This window comes from Tursiops truncatus, chromosome 7 (assembly GCF_011762595.2).
Source record: "Tursiops truncatus isolate mTurTru1 chromosome 7, mTurTru1.mat.Y, whole genome shotgun sequence".
Classification (NCBI taxonomy): Eukaryota; Metazoa; Chordata; class Mammalia; order Artiodactyla; family Delphinidae; genus Tursiops; species Tursiops truncatus.
Window position 1 is genome coordinate 55,711,495 of NC_047040.1, and position 26,490 is coordinate 55,737,984.

General features: G+C 42.8%; 1 protein-coding gene across 3 annotated transcripts in view; it reads left to right on the forward strand.

The window, feature by feature from the left end:
* The first annotated feature begins 4,679 nt into the window (after positions 1-4,679).
* Positions 4,680-26,490, forward strand: part of NFE2L2 (NFE2 like bZIP transcription factor 2) — a 38,991-nt gene continuing 17,180 nt past the window's right edge. Inside the window, exons 1-2 of one of the 3 annotated variants that reach the window (XM_019922427.3) lie at positions 4,683-4,893; positions 17,275-17,411. In XM_019922427.3, the coding sequence (XP_019777986.1) occupies positions 17,364-17,411 (48 nt within the window). In that variant the 5' untranslated portion in view covers positions 4,683-4,893; positions 17,275-17,363. Of the gene's footprint in view, positions 4,894-5,367; positions 5,502-17,274; positions 17,412-26,490 lie in introns of those variants that run through there. The other 2 variants (XM_004315276.3, XM_019922425.3) reach the window with 2 other exon arrangements.

The following is a 26,490-nucleotide window of genomic DNA, read 5'->3' on the forward strand; positions in this document are numbered from 1 at the left end:
AACGTTATTTTCATTAAGACCTAAGATTCTATTTAATTGCAATTAAGATGACTTCCCTGATTTAGAATTAAATTTGGATGGAAGTAGGCAATTCAAATATGGCAAAACCTTAACATGTTATTTAAAAATCAACATAATTTTATATTTCCTTGCCTGATTTTTTTGAACACATGAATTAAAATATATTCCAATTGGAAAAGGAATAAAAGTGAATAATAGTCTAACAGAAATTAAATTTAATCTTTCTTTTTGAAGACACATATGACAAATTTTGAGAAAATATCAAAAGAATGTTTCATGTTTCTTTAAATTAGTGGGCTAGATGAATACTTCTTTCTCCAGTCGTATTTCAAAGTCAACAAACCTAAGCTAGAGGTATTTAATATATATTTTAAATGTTTCAGTGATTCCTTTCTAAACCAGCATCTTTGAGGTCTTGGAACAGATGACAGTAAAATGAAATTCTTCTGATACTTCTGTTTTTAAATACATCTCTTCAGTGTAGTTGTTCTCAGTTGCTAACAATAATTTCCTGTCAAATGTAAAATGCTGCATGTAAAGTATTTTTTAAATTTAACATGGTTATGGATAAGCAATCAATGTGCATTTTCATTTGTAAAAAGGAAGAGGAAGTAATTACCAAGCAAAGCAATCTTAGAGCAAGATGAGCCTTAGAAGTTTACTTAGTGCATCCCGTTCTTTTTAGAGCTAAGAACACTGATGTCAGAGGGGGTGATTCTTTTCAAAGTAACACAGAGGAACTGGAATTGGATGTTGACCCCCGAGTCCATGCAACCTCTTTCACTGCTTATGCCACTACTCCCAGAAAGTGAAATCATATTCATCCCCATTCAACATCTAGAATGCCAAGTATAGCATAAAGTATTTACCAACCTAGCTGTTGTGGCCAACAGATGCCAAAGAACTTAACATCTAATTGGAAAAGTAACAAATAGAATAGACAGGCAATGGTAAGTGATACAGGGCACCAAAAATAGTAGAAGATCATTTCCAGTTGGGAAGGATAGGGACATCTTTATATAGAGAATGGTTTATTTGAATCAGGTCTTTAAGTGGGCATGAGATTGCAAGAGAAAGGGTGAAAGGAGGACTTTTGGGTGGGAAACCTATGTGAACAAACATATAGAGGTAGGAAATCATAGATATAGTTGGAAAAAAATGAAAAGACTAATTTGACCAGGGCATATGATTTGCATAGAGGATGTGGTGATAAAATTAAGAAAGGTAGTTGGAGCTCAGTGGTTCTTGTGCATTACAACTTTTTAAGGATTGTAGACAGGTAATTTTTATAATATGAAGGAAAATTTTGTTTGTGTATTTCTACGGTGTTTTTTTTTTTTATATATTATGGCACCCAGGTAGCAAGATGTAACTTTATGAACCTACTAAAATTGGTCCACATGAACTTTTGAACTGAAGATTTTTAAAGTTTCTGATGATTCTTGATGTCAAATTTGTGGTATTCCTGACATTTGTAAATAACTTTCTAAAACCTACAGAAGTAGTGAATTATGGTCCTAGTTTCACTCGAAGCTGTTAAACATTTGGAGTTCAACAGTAAAGTTTTTGTGGAAGAAAAGTGATAATTAAATGGCCAAGAAAATAAGTAATTAAAATAGAATTTTAATTAAAAAAAAAGCTTAGGTGGAGACTTGGCATAGTGTCACTTCCAGCCTCCTTCTATAAGTTAAAGCAAGTCTCAGGGCCAGCCTTGCTGCAATGTGGGGGGACTACACAAGCACGTCAATATCAGGAGGGGGGTTCACTGGGTGCCATCTGTGGAAACTAGCTACCCAATACGCTTAAATTGTAAGCTGGACAAATTTAGAATTTCAATGATAATTCCAAGGGAGTTTGGATATTTTCTGGCTCAAACATAGAGTACAGTTAAAAGGAAGTGAAAAGAAGAGGGAAGAAGCCTCAAGGTGATGAAGGATTTTGAAATAGTAGGTAGTTTCTTGGGCCTTGCAAATTTGGCAGATTAGATCACGGAGAAGCAGCTGAAATAAATGGGTCACTGCATCACTATCCAAACTTTGTATACTTGGAAGGATTACTTGATGATGCTTGTTTTTCATGAAAACTCTGGGGCAAAGTACTACAATTCTGCCCTATCTCAAGCATACATGGAAGGTTCTCTTTCTAAAGATGGCAAAGAACTCAGACAGCAATGGAAATGTACAAGGGTTAGTAGAATGTAAAACTAGTTGAGAGAAAAAATAAAATAGCAAGGAGAGCCTGACAGTAAAAGAACTCCCATGGCACCAGGATAAGAGAGAAAAGTCAGCATTCTCCTGGAACTTCTCAATCCATAGTATCTGTGCCCTCATAGCACAATATATAAGTTTAGAGGTAAAAGACAGTAAAAGAACTGCCATGACACCAGGATAAGAGAGAAAAGTCAGCATTCTCCTGGAACTTCTCAATCCATAGTATCTGTGCCCTCATAGCACAATATATAAGTTTAGAGGTAAAAGACAGTAAAAGAACTGCCATGACACCAGGATAAGAGAGAAAAGTCAGCATTCTCCTGGAACTTCTCAATCCATAGTATCTGTGCCCTCATAGCACAATATATAAGTTTAGAGGGCAAGGCCTAGGTTCTCACATGAATATGATCTTACTTCAGAATTCTGCAAAGACCAGGAACCTCCTTGATGTGGGTGGTCTGAGACTGGGGTTCACTGTTCTTATCCTGAACCACCATACAATGCCAAACAGCTTTTCCTTAGCTGTTTCCTTTATTTTTCTTAAACATGTTCAGACTCTTATCATATTGTCCTCCTCCCCTTGAAAATACATACTCTGCAGGTGCCTGAAATAATATACTCCCAGTAATTGCAGTTTTGCAAAAGTAGAGTTTATTTCATTCAGTCTAAACTCCATGGAAATTTGTTGCCTAACAAGGAAATACCAAACACTTTATAAACTCCTGGAGGGCAGCAACCATGTCGTATATGACTTTGTTATCTCCTGCCTCCTGGGCTCACAGTCTACCTTCTCGGATGTACTAATTTTAATAAGTAACTTGAATTGTTAACAATATACTCTTGTGCCCTTCTTTGACGCACAAATGTCATTTCATTTTGTCTTCGCATGTTTCATGTCAAGTTCATTGTAAATCATTTCTCCTGAGCTTGTTGTTAGCCTGCAGATCATTTTGTAGGCTTTTCACATAACAGCTGAAAGAGTTTAATTCAAGTTGAAGAAACTTACTTCATTTACAAGCGATTAATTTGGGCTTCACTTACCTTAAGGAATATTCGAACATGTAAATTTACAGATAAATCCTGGGAGTGTCAAATTATGCAACCAAGAGAAAGTAAGTTCTGTGCAGCTTTGGGGGCATTGGTCGGCTGTAGTCAGGCTTTTTTTTTTGTGGGGGGGGGCGTCAGGTTTTTGAATGAAATAGTAAAACCGGTTCCAGGAACTGTCTACTTCACCTGGTTTTGCATAATTCCAAGAAGTTAGAAACTGAAAACCAGGCTTGTTAAAGAGTTAGAAAGATTGCTATTGCATAAGAGAAAAAAGCAAAATCAAACCATCTATTCTCTTTTAAATCATAAGATTTCACAATATTCCTGTTTTCAAGTACTTGAAGTTTTCTCTGGGCAATGATTAATTTTTAAATAATTGTTTTTAATGTGGAACGTAATACATACTCATCGTAGAATTAAAACATACTTAAAGTAACAAAGAGAAAAATAAAAATCATTCATGATCCTACAACCATTAATATTTTGAGGAACGACTTTTAATTTTTTTTCTAGGTACATGTTTTCACAGGACGGGTCCACACTGCAGTTTTATAACTTGGTCTTTTGGATTTTTATTTAAAAAATTATATTGTGAGTACGTGAAAAGAAAACTTCTGAGGATTATGACATGTAGTAGCATCGCACGGTGTTAGAGGACGCCATCTGTGGTGTGGCGTGTACGGTCTGGCGGGAAAAGAACGCTCCGGGTGGGCAACATCGACCACTCTCGAGCAAAAGAGACTTCATTTGCCTTCGGCGACTAGAGCCTGACGAGAGTGCAAGGCGTGGGAGTAAGTGGAGGGCGTTCAGGGTGACTGCGAGCACGAACTCCCCGCGCGGTCCTCATTTACCCCGGGCAAGTCCAACGGGCCCAAGCCCCGGAGGGGAGCCGGGGGAGAGAGTGCGGCGCGCGGTGCGCTCGGCCTGGGTCCCAGCCTCCGGCCCCCGCCCCCGGGGCTGGCGCCACTCTCGGGCGGTGCGGTGAGATAAAGCGGGGCAAGGTTCTGCAAGTCCAAATCAGGGAAGCGCAGCTCCGATACCAGCGCCTTTACGGGGTCTCCAGGCGTGTTTGTTCCAACTGTTTAAACTTTCAAAGCACCCGCACCCCAGCGACCTTCGGCAAACAACTCTTAATCCCGCGGGCGGAGAGCGTTGGCTGTATTTGCGGGAAGGGTAAATTGAGAGCGGAGAACCGGGGGCCTAAGGCGGCCCTCCTCCCGGCATCCCGCCCGCGGCCGCCCACTGCTACCCCCTCCCGCGGCCCTTTCCCGCCCCAGGACCGCCAGCTTCTTGCGTCAGCCGGAGCGGGGGTGGGGGATTTTCGGAAGCTAAGACCTCGCGGCCGGCGGGGGAAGGAAGGGCTTGGGCTCTTGCCCCGCCCTCGGGGGTCGGGAGGCGGAGCCGGGCAGGAGCCCGGCCGGCGAGTCGGGCCGAGTCGCGGAGAAGCTAGTTCCTAGGATCCTAGACAAGCAGCCGCCGCCGCCGCCAGTACCGCCCTGTCCTCACCGCGCCTCGGCAGCCGGGACAGGGCCGCCGTCGGGGAGCCTCAGAGCACCGTCCCTAGCTCAGCATGATGGACTTGGAGCTGCCGCCGCCGGGACTGCCGTCCCAGCAGGTGGTGCCAGGACGGGGGCGGGGGCGCGAGGGAGCCGCGGCCCGGGAGGGACAGCCGCAGCTGGCCTCTCTTCCCGTCTGTGGCCTGAGCCGGGACTGCTGCGGCCGCGCGCACACCAGAGCCGCTGCGCTTGCGCTGGGGCCGGGGGAGGGGAGCTGGGACCAGAGGGCTTGCGAGGGGTGTGGGGACGCGGCCGGGTGGTGGGACTGACAGCGCGCCCGCAGCCCCCGAGGGAGACTGTGTTGGTGCTGGGGGGCTACGCCCTCGCGCGTGGGGCGAAGGGCGTCTCTAACCACGCCCCGGGCCGTTGGAGCCCCGGCCGGGCCCCCTCCCGAATTTGAGCGGCCCGGAGGCAGCGGGGCAGGAGGGGGCGGACGCTGGCGGTCTGAGCCGGCGCGGCCCGGCCCTTCCGGGGCTGTGCGGCTCCCCAGCCTCGGAACCGGCAAAAATGTGCCTAGTCACGGGGCCGCTCTCGGGGGAACTGAGGTCTCCTTTGGGCTGGGAGCCGGAGTCCCCCCTCTGCCGCTGCCCCTCGGCACATGACCTCCGAGGGCGCGGGCTGCGGCGCCCTCACTCCGCTGGGCCGTCTGAGGGTGCTTCTGTGCAAAGTAATCGATCGGTCCATCCATGGGATCTCCCTTAGGCAGCTTGGCGAGAATGCCCAGTCCCCAGGGTGGGGGCGGGAGGAGGTCATAAAGTACCCAGCGCGCTAGGCTGCCCCGACGTACAGCGACCGAACCCCGCCCCACGCGCCCCCTCGCGGCCCCTGGAGCCGAGGGAAAGGTTCGGGCTCGAAGACCGGGAGTTGTCCCCGTGCAACACGCCGGGAAGTGGCGGCGGGGCAGTGGACTCTGGGGTCAGAGGCGGCTGCGCCCCCGGCCTCTCGATCCCGGCGTGGTGCCTCCCGGGGGGCGAGCTTGGCCTCGGCCGCCGTGACAGTGGTCGGTTGGCTGTCACGGCGGCCCTCAGTTGGCCCTTTCGTGCTTTATAGCGTGCAAACCTTGCCGCGCCGGGGCCAAGGGAAAAGTTGGAGCTGTTGATCTGTTGCGCAATTGTTATTTTCCCCCGGGCGGCTTTGTTTTTGGATTTAGCGTTTCGGAATTGTAATTCCAAAATGTGTAAGGCAGGATATTCTGTTCTGTGCTGTCAAGGGTAAGAGTTTCGAGTGTAGATTAGAATTTCTTTTGTTTTTAGACTGTTACTAAATTTTGTTCTTTTCATAGATTGATTCTCCCTTGGGTGCTTTATTTTGTTTTCCTTTTCTGTTTGAGAATTTGCCTCGATTTCTTATTTTGTTGCTTCATTTGCGAGGGCAGAGGGTGGGATAGCTGTGTTTCATAAGGCTTTGCTAACAAGTTCTGTAAATTATCACAAATGTGAAAACAAGTTTCTGTATATACTTTGTAGGGACTTTTAAAGGAGTAGATATTTTTATTTCCAATTTTTTTGTGTGTGTGAATGGGTTCTTTGGAAAAATATTTGGTTCAAGGAAATGTGTAACTTAATAGGAACGGTAAATACATTTATGCTCTGAAACGTCACGTTTTAGACTAATCCTGAAGATCTAAAGTAAGGTTTTGAGTTATTGACAATGTACTAATTGTGCTTTTTTTTTTTCTTTAAAGCTGTTTGTCTTGAACTTTCCCCTAGTAATGATTAGGATTGGATTCCCCCTCCCCACTAGTACGAAGAAGTAAATTGTGCTTTCCGATTTAGCTGCTGTTCAAGACTAATCCCTATAGTCATTTCTTTAATACTCTGTATGACCCAAAGACATTTAATGCTAATAGACTTTAGTTTTTCTAGATTCAGGAATGTAGCCTAGAGTGTTATTAAAATTTTTTTTCTTTCTTTACTATATGATTTAAGATTCCATCTATATTGCTTTCTCTTTTAAATGTGAATTTTCCAATTATGTTTGTTAAGGTAACTGCTTTTCCACCTTTTGTAATCAGACATCAGTTTGCATATTTGAAGACTATAAAAAAATGGAATAAAATTTGGAATCAATTTCATGCCTATAACTATGATTCATATTAAATCTTTGTAGTCCAGAAAGATTTGAAGAGTTAAAAGTGGATTCTAACCTTTTGTCAAAGAAAAACCAGGTGTGAAGTGGTACTGGGATACAGTTTTTCACCCTCTGTGCGGAGGAGGTGTTGATGAACAGCAGTAAAGAGAGTTTTATATTCTTTATTTCCAATAGCTGGAAGGAACCATCCATTACTCTTTTCAAGGGTGTCTTGGAGAAAGTATTTTTGTATATGAGGGATGAAGTTGATCTTGGACTAGACCAATGAGATAACTTTTAAAGAAAAATAGCACAGGTTTCTCATCTCCTGAATGAATGTTGAGCAAAGAACAACTTGACTTTTTAGATATTTGAATAAAATCTCTTGAGAGATTGTGAAAGATTGTAGGAGGGTAAATACATAACTCACATAAGTCTTTCTGCATTAAAAATAACTTGGGCCATTTGGGACTCTTTCTTTCTTGTTAACTTGGGTTTTTATAAACAATGCTGGGGGGAAAAAAACTCAAAACCCGACTTTCTTTAGGATAACCAGGAAGAATTGAAAGCCAGATACATTAGTTTTCTTTCTTTATTATTATTCAGGATGAATTATACTTACAGAGCTGCCTGAAGAAAAGAACCCTCTGTGGACTATAAGCACATTTTTTTTCTGGGAATTTTCTCTCTATTGGCTGAACGCATTTAAAGGGGGTTTTGCATAAATAATGCTTCCTCTTTGATTTTTCCTTGATCTGCGGTTAACTCGTCAGTGTAAACTCTTGGGCTCAGGAAGAGTTCGGCACTAACATGGTCATAGATGAGTTATTGAGTATTTCCTTGTGTGCGAGGCAGCATGATAATTGCTTCACGTGCATAATTTCACAGTAACCCCATGGGAAATACTATTATCTCCAGTTTCTAGGCGAGGAAAGAGGCATACAGCCGCCCAGAGTTCTGGTTAAAGTAACCCAACTACTGAGTGACAAAGGTGGGATTCAAACCTAGGTAGTCTGACTCCAAACCTATGTAGAATGACTCCACTTCCAAACTGGACCAAGACTAGTTAAACTTTAAACAGGAGGAAACTCTTACACTTTAAAAAGTGGATAAATTGAGAAAAACTCAGAGAAGGACAGGCAGGGATTTAAAAGGTTAATCTCTGCACCTTTTCTAGTTACCAAGAAGTATCATAACTTTATATTTTGTGTTTGTGAGACGGGAGGTGGACCTTGAATACAGTGAAGGTAAATACAACCTATCAATTGGACTTACCACATGGAGTTCTTTTAAGCAAGTTGCAGAGGCCTAGCGGGGTTTAATTTAGAGAGACAGGACTATTTCTTAATATAATAATAGTTTTTAAAATTCTTGGTATTTCATCAGTGTCCAAGATTCTGCCTCATATTTTTCAGGGGCTCTTTTCCTTTTTCTTAATTAAAATTCTTAGTTCCTGGAGTCTTTGTTTAACTTTTATTTGCCTTGTTAGTTGGTACATTCTCCTGGTCCGTTGGTTCTTTTTTTTTTTAAACATCTTTATTGGAGTATAATTGCTTTACAATGTTGTGTTAGTTTCTGCTGTATAACAAAGTGAATCAGCTATACGTATACATATATCCCCATATCCCCTCCCTCTTGCATCTCCCTTCCACCCTCCCTGTCCCATCTCTCTAGGTGGACATAAAGCACTGAGCTGTTCTCCCTGTGTTATGCAGCTGCTTCCCACTAGCTATCTATTTTACATTTGGTAGTGTAGATATATCAGTGCTACTCTCTCCCTTCGTCCCAGCTTACCATTCCCTCTTCCCGTGTCCTCAAGTCTATTCTCTACATCTCCATCTTTCTTCCTGTCCTGCCCCTAGGTTCATCAGAACCATTTTTTAAAAAAATTTTTAGAGTCTATATATATGTGTTAGCATACAGTATTTGTTTTTCTCTTTATGACTTTCTTCACTCTGTAACACAGACTCTAGGTCCATACACCTCACTACAAATAACTCAATTTCGTTTCTCTTCATGGCTGAGTAATATTCCATTGTATATATGTGCCACATCTTCTTTATCCATTCATCTGTCAGTGGACACTTAGATTGCTTCCATGTCCTGGCTGTTGTAAATAGTGCTGTAATGAACATTGTGGTACATGACTCTTTTTGAATTATGGTTTTTTCAGGGTATATACCCAGTAGTGGGATTGCTAGGTCATATAGTAGTTCTATTTTTAGCTTTTTAAGGAACCTCCATCCTGTTCTCCATAGTGGCTGTATCAATTTACATTCCCGCCAGCAGTGCAAGAGGGTTCCCTTTTCTCCACACCCTCTCCAGCATTTATTGTTTGTAGATTTTTTGATGATGGCCATTCTGACTGGTGTGAGGTGATACCTCATTGTAGTTTTGATTCGCATTTCTTTAATGATTAGTGATGCTGAGCATCTTTTCATGTGTTTGTTGGCAGTCTGTATATCTTCTTTGGAGAAATGTCTATTTACGTCTTCTGCCCATTTTTGGATTAGGTTGTTTTTTAGATATTGAGCTGCATGAGCTGCTTGTATATTTTGGAGATTAATCCTTTGTCAGTTGCTTCATTTGCAAATATTTTCTCCTATTCTGAGCATTGTCTTTTTGTCTCTTTTATGGTTTCCTTTGCTGTGCAAAAGCTTTTAAGTTTCATTAGGTCCCATTTGTTTATTTTTGTTTTTATTTCCATTTCTCTAGGAGATGGGTCACAAAGGATCTTGTTGTGATTTATGTCATAGAGTGTTCTTCCTATGTTTTCCTCTGAGAGTTTTATAGTGTCTGGCCTTACATTTAGGTCTTTAATCCATTGTGAGTTTATTTTTGTGTATGGTGTTAGGGAGTGTTCTAATTTCATTCTTCTACATGTAGCTGTCCAGTTTTCCCAGCACCACTTATTGAAAAGACTGTCTTTCCTCCATTGTATGTTCTTGCCTCCTTTATCAAAGGTAAGGTGACCATAGGTGCGTGGGTTTATCTCTAGGCTCTCTATCCTGTACCATTGATCTATATTTCTGTTTTTCTGCCAGTACCATACTGTCTTGATTACTGTAGCTTTGTAGTATAGGCTGAAGTCAGGGAGCCTGATTCCTCCAGCTCCATTTTTCTCAAGATTGCTTTGGCTATTCGGGGTCTTTTGTGTTTCCATACAAATTGTGCAGTTTTTTGTGGTAGTTCTGTGAAAAATGCCATCGGTAATTTGATAGGGATTGCATTGAATCTGTAGATTGCTTTGGGTAGTATAGTCATTTTCACAGCGTTGATTCTTCCAATCCAAGAACATGGGATATGTCTCCATCTGTTCATATCATCTCTAATTTCTTTCATCAGTGTCTTATAGTTTTCTGCATATAGGTCTTTTGTCTCCTTAGGTAGGTTTATTCCTAGGTATTTTATTCTTTTGTTGCAATGGTAAATGGGAGTGTTTCCTTAATTTCTGTTTCAGATTTTTCATCATTAGTGTATAGGAATGCAAGAGATTTCTGTGCATTAATTTTGTATCCTGCTCCTCTACCAAATTCATTCATTAGCTCTAGTAGTTTTCTGGTAGCCTCTTTAGGATTCTTTATGTATAGTATCATGTCATCTGCAAACAGTGACATTGGCTCTTTTTATTTTGAAATAGTGTTGAAAAATAAGTTTGGTAGTGAAGATGTTTATGTATATGGTAAAGAGTGGGACAGACAGGGTTAAACCTGGTTGAAGCAAAGTGGGAAAAATGGGGAGAATTTGAGTTGAAAACAGCTAGTAGAAACCTGTTGGCTCGAATTAAACACTAATCTGCTGTTTTGGCATTTCTGATTTGAAGCAAGCACAAGGGCTCAGGTCTGTCTAATTGAAGTTTTCTTGGGGTTTTGAGTGTGGTACATTTCAAAATTAAATACTTTATTTCTTAGTCCTTATTATTAAACAAATTGTTTTCAGAATTATTGTCTTATTTGTCTGAGTTAAGGATGCTGCAGGATTTTTTAGGTTTCAGTGGATGATTTGCCTAAAAGTTGGTCTGACTAATCCCAGGCTATTTAACAGTGGTCAAGTCACTTCTGAAAGTTTCCTGGAATCTCTTGTTGCACACCCGGGTATGCAACAGATTTACTAAATGCAGTATTTACTAAATGCAGTATTCAACAGATTTACTAAATGCAGTATTCAACAGATTTACTAAATGCAATATTCAACCTGCTTCCTTCACCAATGGCTGTATGTTTATTCTAAGTTTACTGTAAAATGGAGAACAGGGCTTCCCTGGTGGCGCAGTGGTTGAGAGTCCCCCTGCCGATGCAGGGGACACAGGTTCGTGCCCCGGTCCGGGAAGATCCCCTATGCCGCGGAGCAGCTGGGCCCGTGAGCCATGGCCGCTGAGCCTGCGCGTCCGGAGCCTGTGCGCCGCAACCGGAGAGGCCACAACAGTGAGAGGCCCGCGTCCTGCAAAAAAAAAAAAAAAAAAATGGAGAACAGAGTTTATATTTTGATAATAAGATTTCTAGGAGTTTTAAAAATGTAATTACCACCTGCTTTTAAATATGCTCCAACAAACATTTATTAAAGAGGCTCTAAGATACAGGCCAAGACTTCTTTCATTGATAATGGTATGTTTTCTGGAAATGAAAGCAAAACATATATTCAAATGTATAACGTTCCCAAAAAGTGTTAGAAAAAATACAAATGGTGTTCTTACAGTAACTTTCCCCGCCAAGACAAAACAAGATTGCTAAACAAAATCCTATCTTGCCTAAAGTAGGAATTTTCTCTGGGTCAGCCCCTCCCACAGTAAACACTTTTTAACTATTAGTACGAAGAATTTTAGGAACACTGAGGATAGGAAGCACTTTAACATATCGTTTTTATGGTATATGTCCTGTAACACCTGTGTATCACAGAGCCTTATATATGAAAATCTTCCTCTGTGTGTGAGCATGTAAGTTTATTTGGCCCAAACTCTGGTAGAGGTGAAGACAAACCCGGGACGTAAGAAGTATTTAGAGCACCAAATTCATCTTTCAAAGACCCTGTTGATAATTGAGAGTCACTGTAATCCATCAACAGCCTGTATTCTGGTTTTTTAGTTGTTTATTTTTTTGGCCATGCCGCAAGCCTTGCTGGGATCTTCCCTGACCAGGGATTGAACCCAGGCCACGGCAGTGAAAGCCCAGAATACTAACCACTAGACCATCAGGGAACTCCCAACAGCCTGTATCCTGAAGGATTAAAAAAATTCCCTGGCAATGCTAAATTAGTCATTCCATTTCTCACAAACTTGGAAATTGAAACTTCGGGGCCTTTGATATCGGCAGCGTACTGATGAGATCCAAACTCTCCATTGCTTTTCTTCAAATCAGAGAAGAATGGTTGGGTAAGAAAAGAAAACTATCAGATCATTTGGCTTTGAAGCCTTCTTCTGAACTTAGAGTTTTTATTTTGTGCATTAGGCAATTCTCTAATTGCTTTTTAAAATCTCTGATACTTGTCTTATGTATGTATCTATGTTTTTTTCCTCTACAGCTAGATTGTAAGTTCCTTGGGAGCTGGGCATAGAATTTATATTTCTCTCCTCTTTTAAACAGCTTTATGAGATGTAATCCGCATACTATACAGTCCACTCGTTTAAAATGGACAGTTCAGTGACTGAGTGTATTCAGAGTAGTACAGCCATCATCACAATCAATTTTAGAACATTTTCATCACCCCAAAATAAACCCATATCCATTAGCAGTCATCACATCCCATTTCCCCCAAACTCCCTTAGCTCCTGGTAAGCACTCATTATTCTCTCTTTCTATGGATTTGTCTCCTGGATATTTCATATAAATGGAATCATAGCATGTGTGGTTCTCTGTGACTGGCTTCTTTCACTTAATGTGTTTACACAGTTTGACCATATTGTAGCATGTATCAGGACTTTGTACTTCTTATTGCCAAATACTATTCCATTATATGGATACACCACATTTTATTTACCCACTTATCAGTGCATGGACGTTTGGGTGGTTCTACTTTATGTATATATTTTTGTTCCCTGTGGTAATGGTTCTTAAAATTCACTGTATATTAGAGTCACCATCATATTTAAAATACTGATGCCCAGGCCTTACCACCTCATTACATTAAAATCTCTGGGGGTGGGACCCAGGCATCAATATCTTTTCAAGCTTTGGAAGGAATTCCTTTGTGCAATTAGGTTTGAGAACCAGTACCCTAGAGAAGCTGGCACAGTGCTTGGTACCCATGAAAGGTATTTATATTTATAGAGTGATTTAGAAAATCTGGTTAGGATGTTGCTTAATTCATGAAAGGAAGTGTTCTTATGTTTGATCACTGACCTTCACAGCCTTAAGATTAATACCTAAATCTGGGAGATGTGTTTAAGATGCCTGGTGAATGTTTGAACTTCAGTAAATATAATTTGAGCTCTTTAATCCCTCATGGAGATTTGGGTGATAATTTTGTCATCAAAAGGTTTTCCCCAAGTGGGTTAGTAGAAGTGTGTTTGGTCAGGAGTGTGGCGAGTGATAACCTGCAGCGTAGATTATTTGGCAATCACATAGAAAAGGCAGTGAGGACCAATGCAGGGCACTGGGGAGGCTGGAGAGCTTGGCGGCCAGGACCCAACACTGCCTCCTAGAGGAAGCTCTGAGCTCTGCATTCCTGGGCCTCTATCTTCCTCCATTAAAAAACAAAAAACTTAACACCTACAAGGCCACTTTTAGCAACTCAGCTTTTTGATTCTCTGTATATGCTTGGCAAAGTCAACTTTATATTCTGACCACAGTGGTTATCGTTTGTACTTAACCTGGATGGTTTCTGGTTTACACTTTGGAAACTGGGGCTAACTTCTGAATTGTTTGTGTGTGTGTGTGTGTGTGTGTGTGTGTGTGGTGCACTACACTCGAGGGTGTGGTTCAGTGCCTTCTGAAGCTGCCTCAGCCCTGCCTTGCAGACAGGGTGGGAACAGGGCCAGCAGGGCGTGGGCGCCCCGAGCCAGCTGTGACCTCTCTCCAGTGTTGCCAGGCCCATCTTTGTGTGGCCCAGGTCCAGTCTTCCCCCGGCCATCACGTGATGGGGGGGTACATCTAGTCTGCCCTCAGGAAGCTGCCTGCTTTTCTAATTCTAGTCATCAGTAGTTTGAAATTCTTTTAACCTGTCCCTCCTATTATTGTTTTAAGATTAAAAAAACAGTCCTGTTCTTTCGCTTGTTTTGTGCTGAATGATGTACCTATGTGTTTAAAGTACCTGTTAACGGTATTTGCAGTGCATGCTTGTATTTCAGTGAATCATTCTTCGCATTAAATGCCCTTTCCCTTTTCTGGATGTAGCCGATGTTGGGGTGGGTTAGTGCCCACTCCCGATTCTGTTTGGGAGGCAGGGACAGTATTAACTGTGTATGTAAGGGGCCTGCTGATAAACGGTATAGAAATTGGCTTTACTCCAGACTTGACGTTCTTGTGTGTGCTCTGCTTCAGCACAGAACTGTATGGATTACACGGATGCAGAACCCAGCCTATCCCCCGGCAATTCTAAGGGATTAGAATACAGGGAGCAATGATTGATCAGGTTCTGAGGCCTTCTGTGAACAGAATCGGAACAGGGGTGTGACCCAAGGTGGACGTGCACTGCTTCTCCAGGTGCCTGAGGGTTGGCTTATTAAGAACCTGTGCTTTTTGCTGGTGGGTTTTACAGTCCTGGAGCCAGGGAGTCTTGCTGCTGTGGCTAGAGCGTGTTGAAGAACCATGAATTTTTTTGACCTAGCCAAAAAAATAAAATCAAATTCTTTTAATCATTACAATCCTGGTAATGAAAACCACCAAAAATAAAAACTATCATTTTTTTTCTTGTAATAGAAAAAACTGCCAGTTTTTGAAGAAGTTATTTTGTTCTTGGTACTTCTCAATGAAACATGTTTAAAATGTACATTGAGAAACCAACCCCAGAGGACAGGGGTGGGGCCGGTGTGCTTAGTGCTACCCCCAGCTTGTATGTTCTTTCTCTGCTGGTTCCCAAGCTGAGACGAGGCCAAGAATGAGAACCAGACTGTGGGTTCAGGTTCTTTCTTCTCCAGAGACAGAGGTTCACCCTCTGCTAGACACTTCTTTACCAGGCTGCACGTTTGGGAGAATCCTTGGGGCAGTGGACTGAGAGTGGGGAGATTCCAGGTAACCTTCCACTTGGAAAAAGGGTTCTAGAAGTAAAGGGGGAGAGGTTGGGAGGAAAAGGAAAACTAGTTTAAAGGATTCATTTTAATGAACCCAGGAGGAATGTAGCTTTTTGGTCTCTTCTGTACCACTTCGATTTGCTCCTTGACATGCAGCTTGTACTTAGGTCCTTCATGTGAGAAAAGGGAAAGCATTTTGGGGAGTATTTACTTGTGCTGTGTTTACACTCATTATCTTTAGTTCTTTTAACAACCCTGTTAAGGTATGTTTTGTCATTATTGAGAAAATTCTTTGGAGAGGTTAAGAAGCAGTCCAGAGTTCGGTTTAGGAACTGGAAAGCACATGAGGTATTTTAAGCAGAAGGATTTCATATAGGAAATTAATTATATAGGTGATGGGAGAGCCGAGAAACCAGACAGACAACCCAGAGATTAGCAGCCTCTGGAAACCACTTGCCAGCCCTAGAGCTGGAGGGGCAGAGAGAGGAGGTGGAATTCCAGGGCCTCACCGGCCCTCCCGCAGCTGGACCGAGTGAGGAGCTGGGGCCACTGAGAGAGGGGCTCTGCCTCCTACCATCCAGCATCCCCCGCTCCTCTCGCAGACCCCTGCTGGAATGTAGCTGGAAGCCATATAGCAAGGGAGCCTGGGGATGGATGGGGAAGGGATCTGGGGGCCATGGGCAAATGACCAAAGCAGTCACATAGCTGGTAAGAGCTAGAGCTGGCACTGGAGCATTCTCTGCCATCAGAGTCCTGGCACTTTTCTCCAAACCATCTTCTTTTCAGGAATCTTAGAGCAGACATGATGCTTTGCCTTTGGGGCACTTGGCACACCTGCTTGGGGGCAGGTTGCGTGGGAATCCTATTAGACCGCAGTGCCTACTTGATTCTGACTTGCATGGCACATTTTATGCTATATATTTCTTCTGGTTAGCGGAGTGCACATATGTGACCACAGAGTGATTCAATAATAATGAAATGTTAGGAATTCCTCTCAAGAGTGCGCGGATGGAGATTCCCTTAGGGGAGTTCCCAGATTCGATAAGCATCCCCACTATTGGTAGGTTCTGTGCCCCCTTCCCCCATGAGGTGCCCCTGGGATGCCAGGGCAGGATTGATTATATACAGAAGTTTTTGGTGTTGCTGAAGGACTTGGGCCTCTGGGTCTTGAACTTGGGGGGAGGTTCAGAAAGGAGGAAAAGCATCTTAAGAAGAGCTGGGGGAACATCTTTTCTGTTGATCCTGAAAAATAAAGCCTTTTCTCCCCAGAGAGATGTGGGTAAAAACGACCCCCCTTTCCTCTGTCCCTGTGGGACTCTTGGAAACCTGCGGCTCCGGAGCGCATGGCATTGCCCTGTGCTACAGGTTTCCAAAGTTCACTTGATAACAGCACCGTTGTGGCATCAGGTTTCAGTGACCGGTGTGTGTGCTGGCGGAGCTAATAATGGAGGCGGAGGGAACAATTACTCTTTCATTTTTGTTCACATTACCGACTCTCTTGCATTACCAACTCGCTTGCAACGTTATAAAGAGAACCAACCTTTGGATGTTACAAGACATCAGGATACAGGCAACTGGCAATTTCAGGGGGAAGAAAAAGGGGAAAAACTAACATTTACTGAACAGCTGCTAGTACTGTACTAGGTCCTGGACATGTTCCCTCTTACTTGATCTTGACAATAAAGCTATGGTGATGGCAGCTGTTACCCCCTTTTTACAGACTAGGAAACCTATTCAAAGAGGTAAAGTAACTTGTCCATGGCCATGCCACTCTTGATGGCAGAACAGGGATTTAGAAAGTCCGTCATCACTGCTCTCCCTTCCTTTCTTGCTTTCCTTCCTTGTCTGATGACTATGGGTGTTTGGTTAGATGCTAAAGAATGAGGGGCTCCTTTACAGAGATTCATTAAGACAGTGTCTCTACCTCAAGGAGCTCCCTCAGTGTTCCTCAAAGAGGGTACCGCTGGCAAAGGGGCTGGACTTCTCTTTGGAATGGGGGGTTGTCCCACATTACAGGGTATTTAGCTTCACTGTGACGACCAGAAAGGGCCGCCCTCCCCTGTCCCGACACCGTTCCAATTGCTTCTAGGTGGTGGTCCCAGCCCCAGTGGAACCACTGTGATGCAGTGACTTCCAGAGACAGTTTGAAGCCGGGATATTACTGTTTGTTCTCAGGAAACCTCAGGATATTCCTTGTTCTTTGCAGGGTAGCCCACCATCTCCTCCGATGGCAGCCTGTTCATACCTCTTATTCTAAACCAGAAGGGGGTAGTGGGAGAGAGAACACAGAACGTGATGAAAACTCTAGAAACCAGAGGGACCAAGTACACTTCATTTACTCAGGTAGAGTGTCTCCTTCAGATCCTTTAACACAGAGCAGTTTTATTTGACCTGGTGATTGTTACCGCTGCTATTTACCATTTTTCCAGCCTATAGCTGCAGGGAACTAGTCCTAAAAAGATAAGCTAAACATTTTTTTAAATTTCAGGGTGAAGTTAAAAGTCATATGCCACACCTCTCTGGGTCTTGACTGCCTTTTCTACCGGGTACTTTTTTTTTTTTTTTTTTTTTTTTTTTTTTGCGGTACGCGGGCCTCTCACTGCTGTGGCCTCTCCCGTTGCGGAGCACAGGCTCCGGCCGCTCTGCGGCATGTGGGATCCTCCCAGAGCGCGGCACGAACCCGCGTCCCCTGCATTGGCAGGCGGACTCCCAACCACTGCGCCACCAGGGAAGCCCACCGGGTACTTTTTGAAGAAGTTTGGGTACTGAGGACAGATAGTAAGGGAAGCTATAAGGTAGCTGAAGAGGTTGAGCTATTCTGGTGATAGATTGATGCTTTAGAAACAAAATCTAGAATAGGGAGGAAAATGAGGTTGCCCACTTTCTTGTCCTTTTCCTGACAATCAGCCTGAGGGAAATAGCACGTGTCCTCTATGAAAATACAGTTAATCCGCATTTATATTGACTAATTGTTATATTATCCAGATTACAAAATTCCTTAATGGGTATTTGAAAATACTATCACATTTGTTGTCTCAAAAGATCAGTTTTATTGTTAACCTGAAGTAATGTGCATTTATGATTCTTAAGGTATAATATTTTGTTTTTAGTAGAGTACCCAAAGAAAAATTTGAATGAAGTTAAATAATTTTTCTATGACTAGTAGTTGGGCTATAACTGATACTAAACATGATACCTTTATTAAGTAATTAGAATTCTTTAACCCCCCAGACACCTTAGGTACACAGTGAAAATGCTGAGTTCTAAGCCTAAATGTAACTTATTCATTCCACAAGTATTATTAGGTATTAACACGCCCTAGGGAACTTTCAGGGCATGAAGTTGTTTTAATCTTCTAAGATAGATAGTGTAGCAAATATATTATCCTCCTTGAAGGAGATTTGCTTCTCAAATTACCCCTTCTCCTAATTAATCAGTCCCTTTGTTCTTTGTACACCTGGATTATAGGGCATGTTTCATATCATAATGAGTATAAATTACATCTCCATCTCCCCTGCTTAAGGTATGACTTCCTCTAGGATAGGGACTATGTTTTTGTCATTTTTGTAATTCTGGTGGCTCGCACCATGCCTGGTGCTTATTTAATAGTACTTGCTCAGCAGATGTGAGAGCGAATCCATTACTGCCCTCTTGGAACTTGGTATATATACAAGTGATATTCATTGGTGATACATGACAGCGCAGAGGACAAAATGTCACTTCCAGCTGGGGTGCTCAGAGAGGACGTCCTGGAGGAGGTAGCAGTCTATCTAGATTTTTTAAGCTGGTAGGATTCCTCTTGGCTCAGCTTCACTTGGAAGCTGGAGGAAGGGTGCAGGCGTGATCTGGCCTGTGGCGGCATATAGGGTCACTCGGGGTGAAAAGGTTAATGTGGGGCTGGCTGAACAGGGCCTTCGGTGCCCATGCGTGGCGTTTCACGTTTATCTAAGGCATTTGGAAATCATGGGAGGTTTTGGAAAGGGCAAGACACATGAGCTGGATGTGGACAGGAAGTTATTATGGCCCATGCATCAGAAGATGGGCAGATGTCGGCAGAGATGCTGAGGGGCTCTGGCTGTGGTGCAGGTGTGGCTTCGTCGCCTTGGCATCACCAGTGCAGTATTGAAGATCTGTAACTGTCACTCTGATCTGTACCACCTTTGTTAGCCATTTAAGAAGAAATTTTTTTAAGCTCCCTTTTTCAAGGAGGGAGTAGATTTTTCTCCTATTGGCCCCATTGTGAAACCATCTGTGCTCAAGCTTGCAGGTCCTGCTGTTCCTGGGTTTTAACAGAAACTCATCGCCAGGGTATTCACTCCATTGGTGAAAGGAGAGGAAGAACGAGCCAGAAGTTGCCGGTTTGCTTTTAGGATGAATTGTTTTCTTCTCTGTGGTGGCACAGGGAGAGTTTCTCTCTTCCTGACCTCCGCTAAGATCCCTTTGCTCTCACCGTCTTCCTTCAGCTGGGACCATCTCATCCTTGGCTTCCGGCCTCAGTGATTAGCAAAATTCACCCAAGAGAGAAAAAACAGACAATATCCTCTCTTTTCTGTCCCAGAAAAGAGGCTTTGCTTGTGCGCCCTGAGCTAACAGATGTGGGCATCTAGCAGTGTTGGGGAAGGCAGCCGCAGTCTCTCAGGCTCTTCCACATGCCGGCCAGGTGCCAGGTGCTTTCACACACTGATTTTTGTCCTGTGTACTCCTTACTCCGCCCTGTGAGGTAAGGAGCCTTATCCCTGACTTATACAGAGAGAATCGAGGCCCAGGGAGCTTGAATGAGTGATAATACAGTGGGATGTGCCTTGGCTTTATCATCATTAGGTGTGGGTGATAGGTATGTCACAGCATTCTTAGGATTAAGTAAGAACTGGGCACAAGACCTAGCATACAACAACTGGTGGCTGTGATGATTATTATCATACTTATACATTTTCTTTGTCAGGAATGTTTGAATGTGTGGCATCTGAGATTTCCTTGGCCCACTTGAAAAAAAAATCCCTCCTTGAATTCTGGTAATCCACGCCCCTTTTCACTCTTTGCTATAAGCTGCATATTCTCCTGTGGCTTGTCCTGGCCTCATGCGAGGACCTGATTGTTGTGGAGACAGAAAACCGATCAATGGCAAGGCCTTATGTGTGCCCTGTCTCCTCTGTGGGATCCTCCAGCTTGTCTGCTGGATCCCCTGCTTATGTGGATTGAAGAGCCATCTCTTTGAACCCCATGCCAGACACACTCCTTCACTGGTAGCAGAATTTCTTACTCTGGGGTTCTGGGCCTAGAGATGGGGCAGTGTCCACAGGCAGGTTGTATGAACAGAAAGAGCTGGTGGTGGGGGGGTGGGGGGAAATGTGTTAGTGGAAGGCTAAACCCAGCCTTCCTGAGCTGACCCCTGTGGCCTTGCCCTCTTCCCAGCCCCAGCCCATCTTTTAGTCTTTAAAGACTGAAATATTTCTTCTGTAATAACTACCTCTAAGTAACTCTTTAGAAAGGCAGAGTGGTGAAGGGAAAGACCTTCTATAAGACCCATGGGGGAGATGACACAGCTGAAAACTTTTTACACCCACTGCCCTTCGGTGTTGCCATGTGATGTCTGATGTAAATACATCAGGAGCTCACCTTCTATTTTTTGTATAGTGGTTAGACCCAGAAGCCTCAGAATTAGATGCTTCTCATGTTCCTTTGACATCTGCAACAGGTGTTGAACTTATTAATAGCATTAATACCTCACCCCTGGCTTGTCTTCTGTATTTTTAAGTGGCATTCACATACCTTTTTCCCACATGAAAAACAGTTCTGTGAGGACAGGTATGATGTCTCGGTTTTTCCTTACAGCCCAGAGCTCTCTGTACAGCTAGTCAGCAGCAGAGCCCTGGCAGGACTGCACTGTGCAGCCTCCCTAAAGAGGCCTTGGGTATTCTGAGTAAGAGCCTCTGTTATGTGAGTTCTTCTGTAATATAAACGGTGTGGATCTTAATACCACCTTCCTTGCCAATTGGTGTGAGTACAAGTGAGCTTATGGGTACAAGTGCTTGGAAGAGTCTTGAGCACATAGAAAGCGCACAGTAAATGCACTTACTGTTATTATTGTTAGATTGTGTCATACTTACCTTTACCTGGATTTAGCATGTTGGCACTGTGATCTTTTGTTTTCAAATCTTAATGTAAAGGCTCACCAGGTAGCCATTGTCCTTACATATTTATTTAGTGGGTTAATTGAAAAGATTTACCTTAAGGAAAGTAAAAGATTCCTGTACTGATTTTTTAAAAAATAAGTTTATTTATTTATTTTTGGCTGCGTTGGGTCCTTGCTGCCGCGTGCGAGCCCTCTCCAGTTGCATAGAGCTGGGGTCCCTTCTGGCCGTGGTGCCCGGGCCTCTCATTGCGGTGGTTTCCCCTGTTGCGGAGCACGGGCTCCGGGTGTGCGGGCTTCAGTAGTTGTGGCGCATGGGCTTAGTTCCTCCGCCGCATGCAGGATCTTCCAGGACCAGGGCTCAAACGCATGTCCCCTGCGTTGGCAGGCGGATTCTTAACCACCACGCCACCAGGGAAGCCCCTTCTATACTGATTTTAAGAGAATGAAATGTGGTATATATACTTATCAATTACTTTTTAAGAGGTCCAAATTGCTGCCTGGCAGTTGGTGACAACAGTGGATACTGTGCATGTTCAAATGTATACATTTGAAGCAGTTGAAATGTCATTTCCAGACTCAGGGTTAATTCATATCCTTAGTTGGAACAGATAGTATTTTCCTAGCACCTAAGCCCCTTATTTCTACCCATTCTTCATATGCCCTTTGCAATAATCTGGTAATTGTGTGGCCTCTGGACCAGACATTGCTCATTAACATCAGGGTGATCCCCTGTGGTCCTTATGAGCCCTCTTAGTAACTTAAGACTCACACTGTCACTTTCAGGTCATTGAAGTAGCTTTTTGCAAATAATTGCTAACAGTATAAATACTGCCTAGTGTCCTTTGGAAGGGTTAATGTTACGGTGTTGCGAAACAGAGGAGTTTGGTTCATTAGAATTCCCCCCTAAGGAGTGTGGAGGACTCAGTCTGTAGGTCCCCAGAGCTGCACTGTCACTTGCCATTGGTCACTTTTGACCACTTGAAATGGGGCTGGTGTAACTGAGGATCCGCATTTTTAATCTTAATGAATTATTTAAAATTTAAGACAGAAGCAGGATAAGATATTTTTCTGTTGAATATAACTTTATTCTGGGGGGACAGCATTTCATGTGATGCCTTCAGGTGAGATTTGTTACGTATGTTGAGTGTTTTGTCACTTCTAATAGCTTGTTAATAATTGAAACATTTGGGTTACATGATAGAATAATTTTTTGACATGGGTGAAATAAATATATTGTTTAAATTAAATTCACTTTTTTTTAGTAAGGCTACTAAAATTGTTTAAATTACACATGTGGCTTGCATTAGATTTCTACTGGAAAGTACTGCTTTAGAGCATCTGTTATAGGTAGATGAAATTAGCTTGTTTTAAAGTTCAAAATTAGTTTTCAGACTTGTATTTTTGACTTTTTATAATCAGAGGTGTTTAGAGGAAGGAATCTTAGGAGTCACTTAAGCCAACCCTGTCCTTCAGCAGATGGAGAAACTGAGGTTAAAAGTTACTGTAACATGGCATGCCCTAATTCTAGACGGGTACTGAACTTAATGTTCTTTATAGCCTATTGCTTTGGGTCCTGGGTTTACTCGGCATTGGAAACATGGTGGGTGTCAGGGCTGCAAAGAGCTTCCACGAGATCCAGACCAAAGAAAAGGCCTTTAAAAAGAAATTATTTTAGGCACTGAGAGAAAGGAATTTTTGTGCTGTGCCTACCAGTAGACAGGGTGATTGATTCCATGTTTGACATGTATTTTTGTTGGGCAGTATAATGATACTTTCATGGGGAATAGTAATAAGGTACAAATAATACCCACACTTTGTGTGATCATTTACTTTAGAAAACTCCATACATCTGGCTTTCATATTTTAATTTAGAGAGTTCTTTTCCCAAAGCCAGAGATTTTAAACCAGACCCATAGCTTTTGTCCTTGAGAAAAAGACTGAGAGCTTGACTTCATGTGTTTATTGTTTAGGTAGGTTGCCTGAGATCATTCGGTAAAAGTTTAGGCCTGTTTTATGGTATTGTTTTCTTATTAACAAAACTGACTTAAAGGAAGAAGCCACCAACAACTGCAATGGGCACCCTTAGAGCAAACCAGAATTTTATTTCTATTTTGAGGCATAGAGGAGGAAAGGGAGGCATTGCGAGTTATTAAATGGTGATTTGATTTATGGGTCTGTCCGTCAGGTTTAGAGAGGGCTGCTTCTGCTACAGATGCAGCTGACAAGCTGGGCAACCTTTGATATTTAACCTTTCTGAACCTGTTTCTTCATCCCACTGATCTTCACACAGAGTAGCATGAGGATTAAATGATACAGTCATGCAAGTGAAAGTATTTTGTGCTCCGAAAGCACTGCAAATGGAAGGACTGGTGTCTTGAGGGCTTCCTTTCTCCAAGCAGTTGTAGAACTATTTCCGAGGTCACACTTGGTCTTGGTGAGGCCTTGGATGAGTCAGTCACGTTTGGAATGTGCATTTAGTGGGTCCAAGGCTTTGACCCCATGATTTGGGAGTTCTCAGGGGTCCAGTTTAATTTTTTTAATTTTTTTTAGACTTTTGCTCTTGGTAGTGGAGACGATCTGCCTGAAGTAAGGGTTAGAACTGGGAGGCTCTTAGCTCTATTGTATTGAGCATGGACACAGACCACCCAGGATTTAGAGATTAAGAGTAGGGAAAGGAAAGTTCTCTGCAGAAACTTCAGTCAGGTAACAGAGTTTTATAGGCCATTAATTTGGCTGCAGGGTCAAATGCCATACAACAGTTTTGTAAACGTCTGTTTTCAAAATAATTCCTAGTATTTCATGAATTTAAGGAATAGAAATTGCAATAGGGGGACTTCCCTGGTGGTCCAGTAGTTAAGACTCTGCACTCCCAGTGTAGGGGGCCTGGGTTCGACCCCTGGTCGGGGAACTAGATCCTGCATGCATGCTGCAACTAAGAGTCCACATGCCATAACTAGGGGTTCACATACTGCAACGAAGATCCCGTGTGTCACAATGAAGATCCTGAGTGCCGCAACTAAGACCCGGCGCAGCCAAATAAATGAATGAATGAATGCATGTGTGCATGCAATAGGAAAGTCTAGTTTGAAATCTAATTTGTGTTAGTTGACCAGATGCCCCCTCCTGGGTTCTGCTCAGTCAAATGAGACCTAGGGCCATTTACCCATTTAGCATCTCTGGGCCCTGGGATTCTCATTTGTAAACCTGGGGTTTGGTCTGTGATCTGCAAGATCACTGTCAGCTCCCCTTAGTCAATTGTGTGTTCAATGTAATTTAATGGCCAACAGACATAGGTTTCTGAGAGACACATCCCTAGACAAGGATGCCTTTTCCTGGTCTTTAGAGAGCTGGTGGATGGGTCAGCCTGGCTGAACCTGCTTTTTCTTTTATAGATTATACTCCATTTAAAGTTATAAAATATTGGTTATATTCCTTGTGCTGTACATTGCATCTTTGTATCTTATTTATTTTATACCTAGTAGTTTGTTACTTCTTAATTCTCTTCTCCCCCAGGCCTCTCTTCACTGGTAACCACTAGTTTGTTCTCTGTATCTGTGAGTCTGTTTCTGTTTTGCTATAGTCATTTGTTTTATTTTTTAGATTCCATATATAAAATGAAAACATAACAGTATTTGTCTTTCTCTATTGGACTTATTTCAGCAAGCATTAATACCTCCAGGTCCATCTATGCTGTTGCAAATGGCAAAATTGCATTCTTTGTGGCTAATATTCCATTGTATATATATACACCACATCTTCTTTAAACATTCATCTCTTGATGGACACTTTGGTTGCTTCCATATCTTGGCTGTTGTAAACAATGCTGCAGTGAACATCAGGGTGCATATATCTTTTCAAATTATTTCAATTATTTCAAATTCAAATTATTTTGTTTTCTTCAGACATATGCCCAGGTGTGGATTTGCTAGATCATATGGTAGTTCCATTTTTAATTGGACTTGGTTTTTCTTTGGAGTTTACCTTGCCTGTTAGAAGGGCTGAGGTTGCTGATTTTGCCTGTTTCACCTGTTGAGACTTTGCCTAGCCTCTGTCTATCTGTGTGCACCGTGGCCTTTACATTTCTTGCCCCTGCAGATGTTTTACCAGCTCCAAAGGCACCAACCAAGGTTACCTTGGCTGGACATAGACTGTTGATTAAACAAATGCTGTTTGCCGGACAACTGATTGTATGTATGTACAGTATATTCTCTTCTTTAGTCTTAATTTTGTTATCTTTAAAAATAGTGGGAGGGCTGATTTTGAAATGATTCTGGAATTAATATAGGACACCTTGTATCAACAATTACAATGTATTTATTGAGTGGGTACCACGTGCCAATATGCCGCAAGGTGTGAAGGACACATGAGTGGGGAACAGAGTGGGGAAATGAGCATTTCTCATTGCTGGTGGGGTGTAAAAGGTACAGCCTCTGTGGAGAGCTGTTTGGCAATATGTATCATAAATAAAAATGCATATACTCTTTGACCAGCAATTCCACTTCTAAGTATCTATCCCACAGATAATCCTCACACATTCGTGAAATGATTTATGTACAAAGGTAGCCATTATAGCATCATTTGTAATAGCAAAAGATTAGGAATAACTTAAAAGCCCAATGAGGGGCTGATTAAGTAATTATTAAATAACATAGTACATCCTCATAATGAAATACTACTCAGCCATTAAAAATAATGGAACAACTCTAGGCCCTGATATAGAACCATCTCTAAAAAGGGAGAAATAAGTGTGGAACATTATGATTATATGCTACTTGTGTGTGTGCCTACGGGTGTGTATTTAATAGAATATCTTCCTAAGAACACAGAAAACTGATGCCAATGGTTGCCTTGGGGAAGGATAACTGGGAGATTACTTTTGCAACTTTTAAATTTTATACTATGTACATCTACCATCTATTAAGAAAAGACATTGTTGGGCTTCCCTGGTGGTGCAGTGGCTGAGAATCTGCCTGCCAGTGCAGGGGGACATGGGTTCGAGCCCTGGTTCGGGAAGGTCCCACATGCTGCAGAGCAGCTAAGCCTGTGCGCCACAACTACTGAGCCTGCGCTGTAGAGCCCACGAGCCACAACTACTGAAGCCCACGCACCTAGAGCCCGTGCTCCGCAACAAGAGAAGCCACCGCAAGGAGAAGCCCGCGCACCGCAACCAGGAGTAGCCCCTGCTCGCCGCAACTAGAGAAAAGCCCGTGCACAGCAACAAAGACCCAATGCAGCCAGAAACAATAAATAAATAAAATAATAATAAATAAATTAAAAAAAAAAAGACAT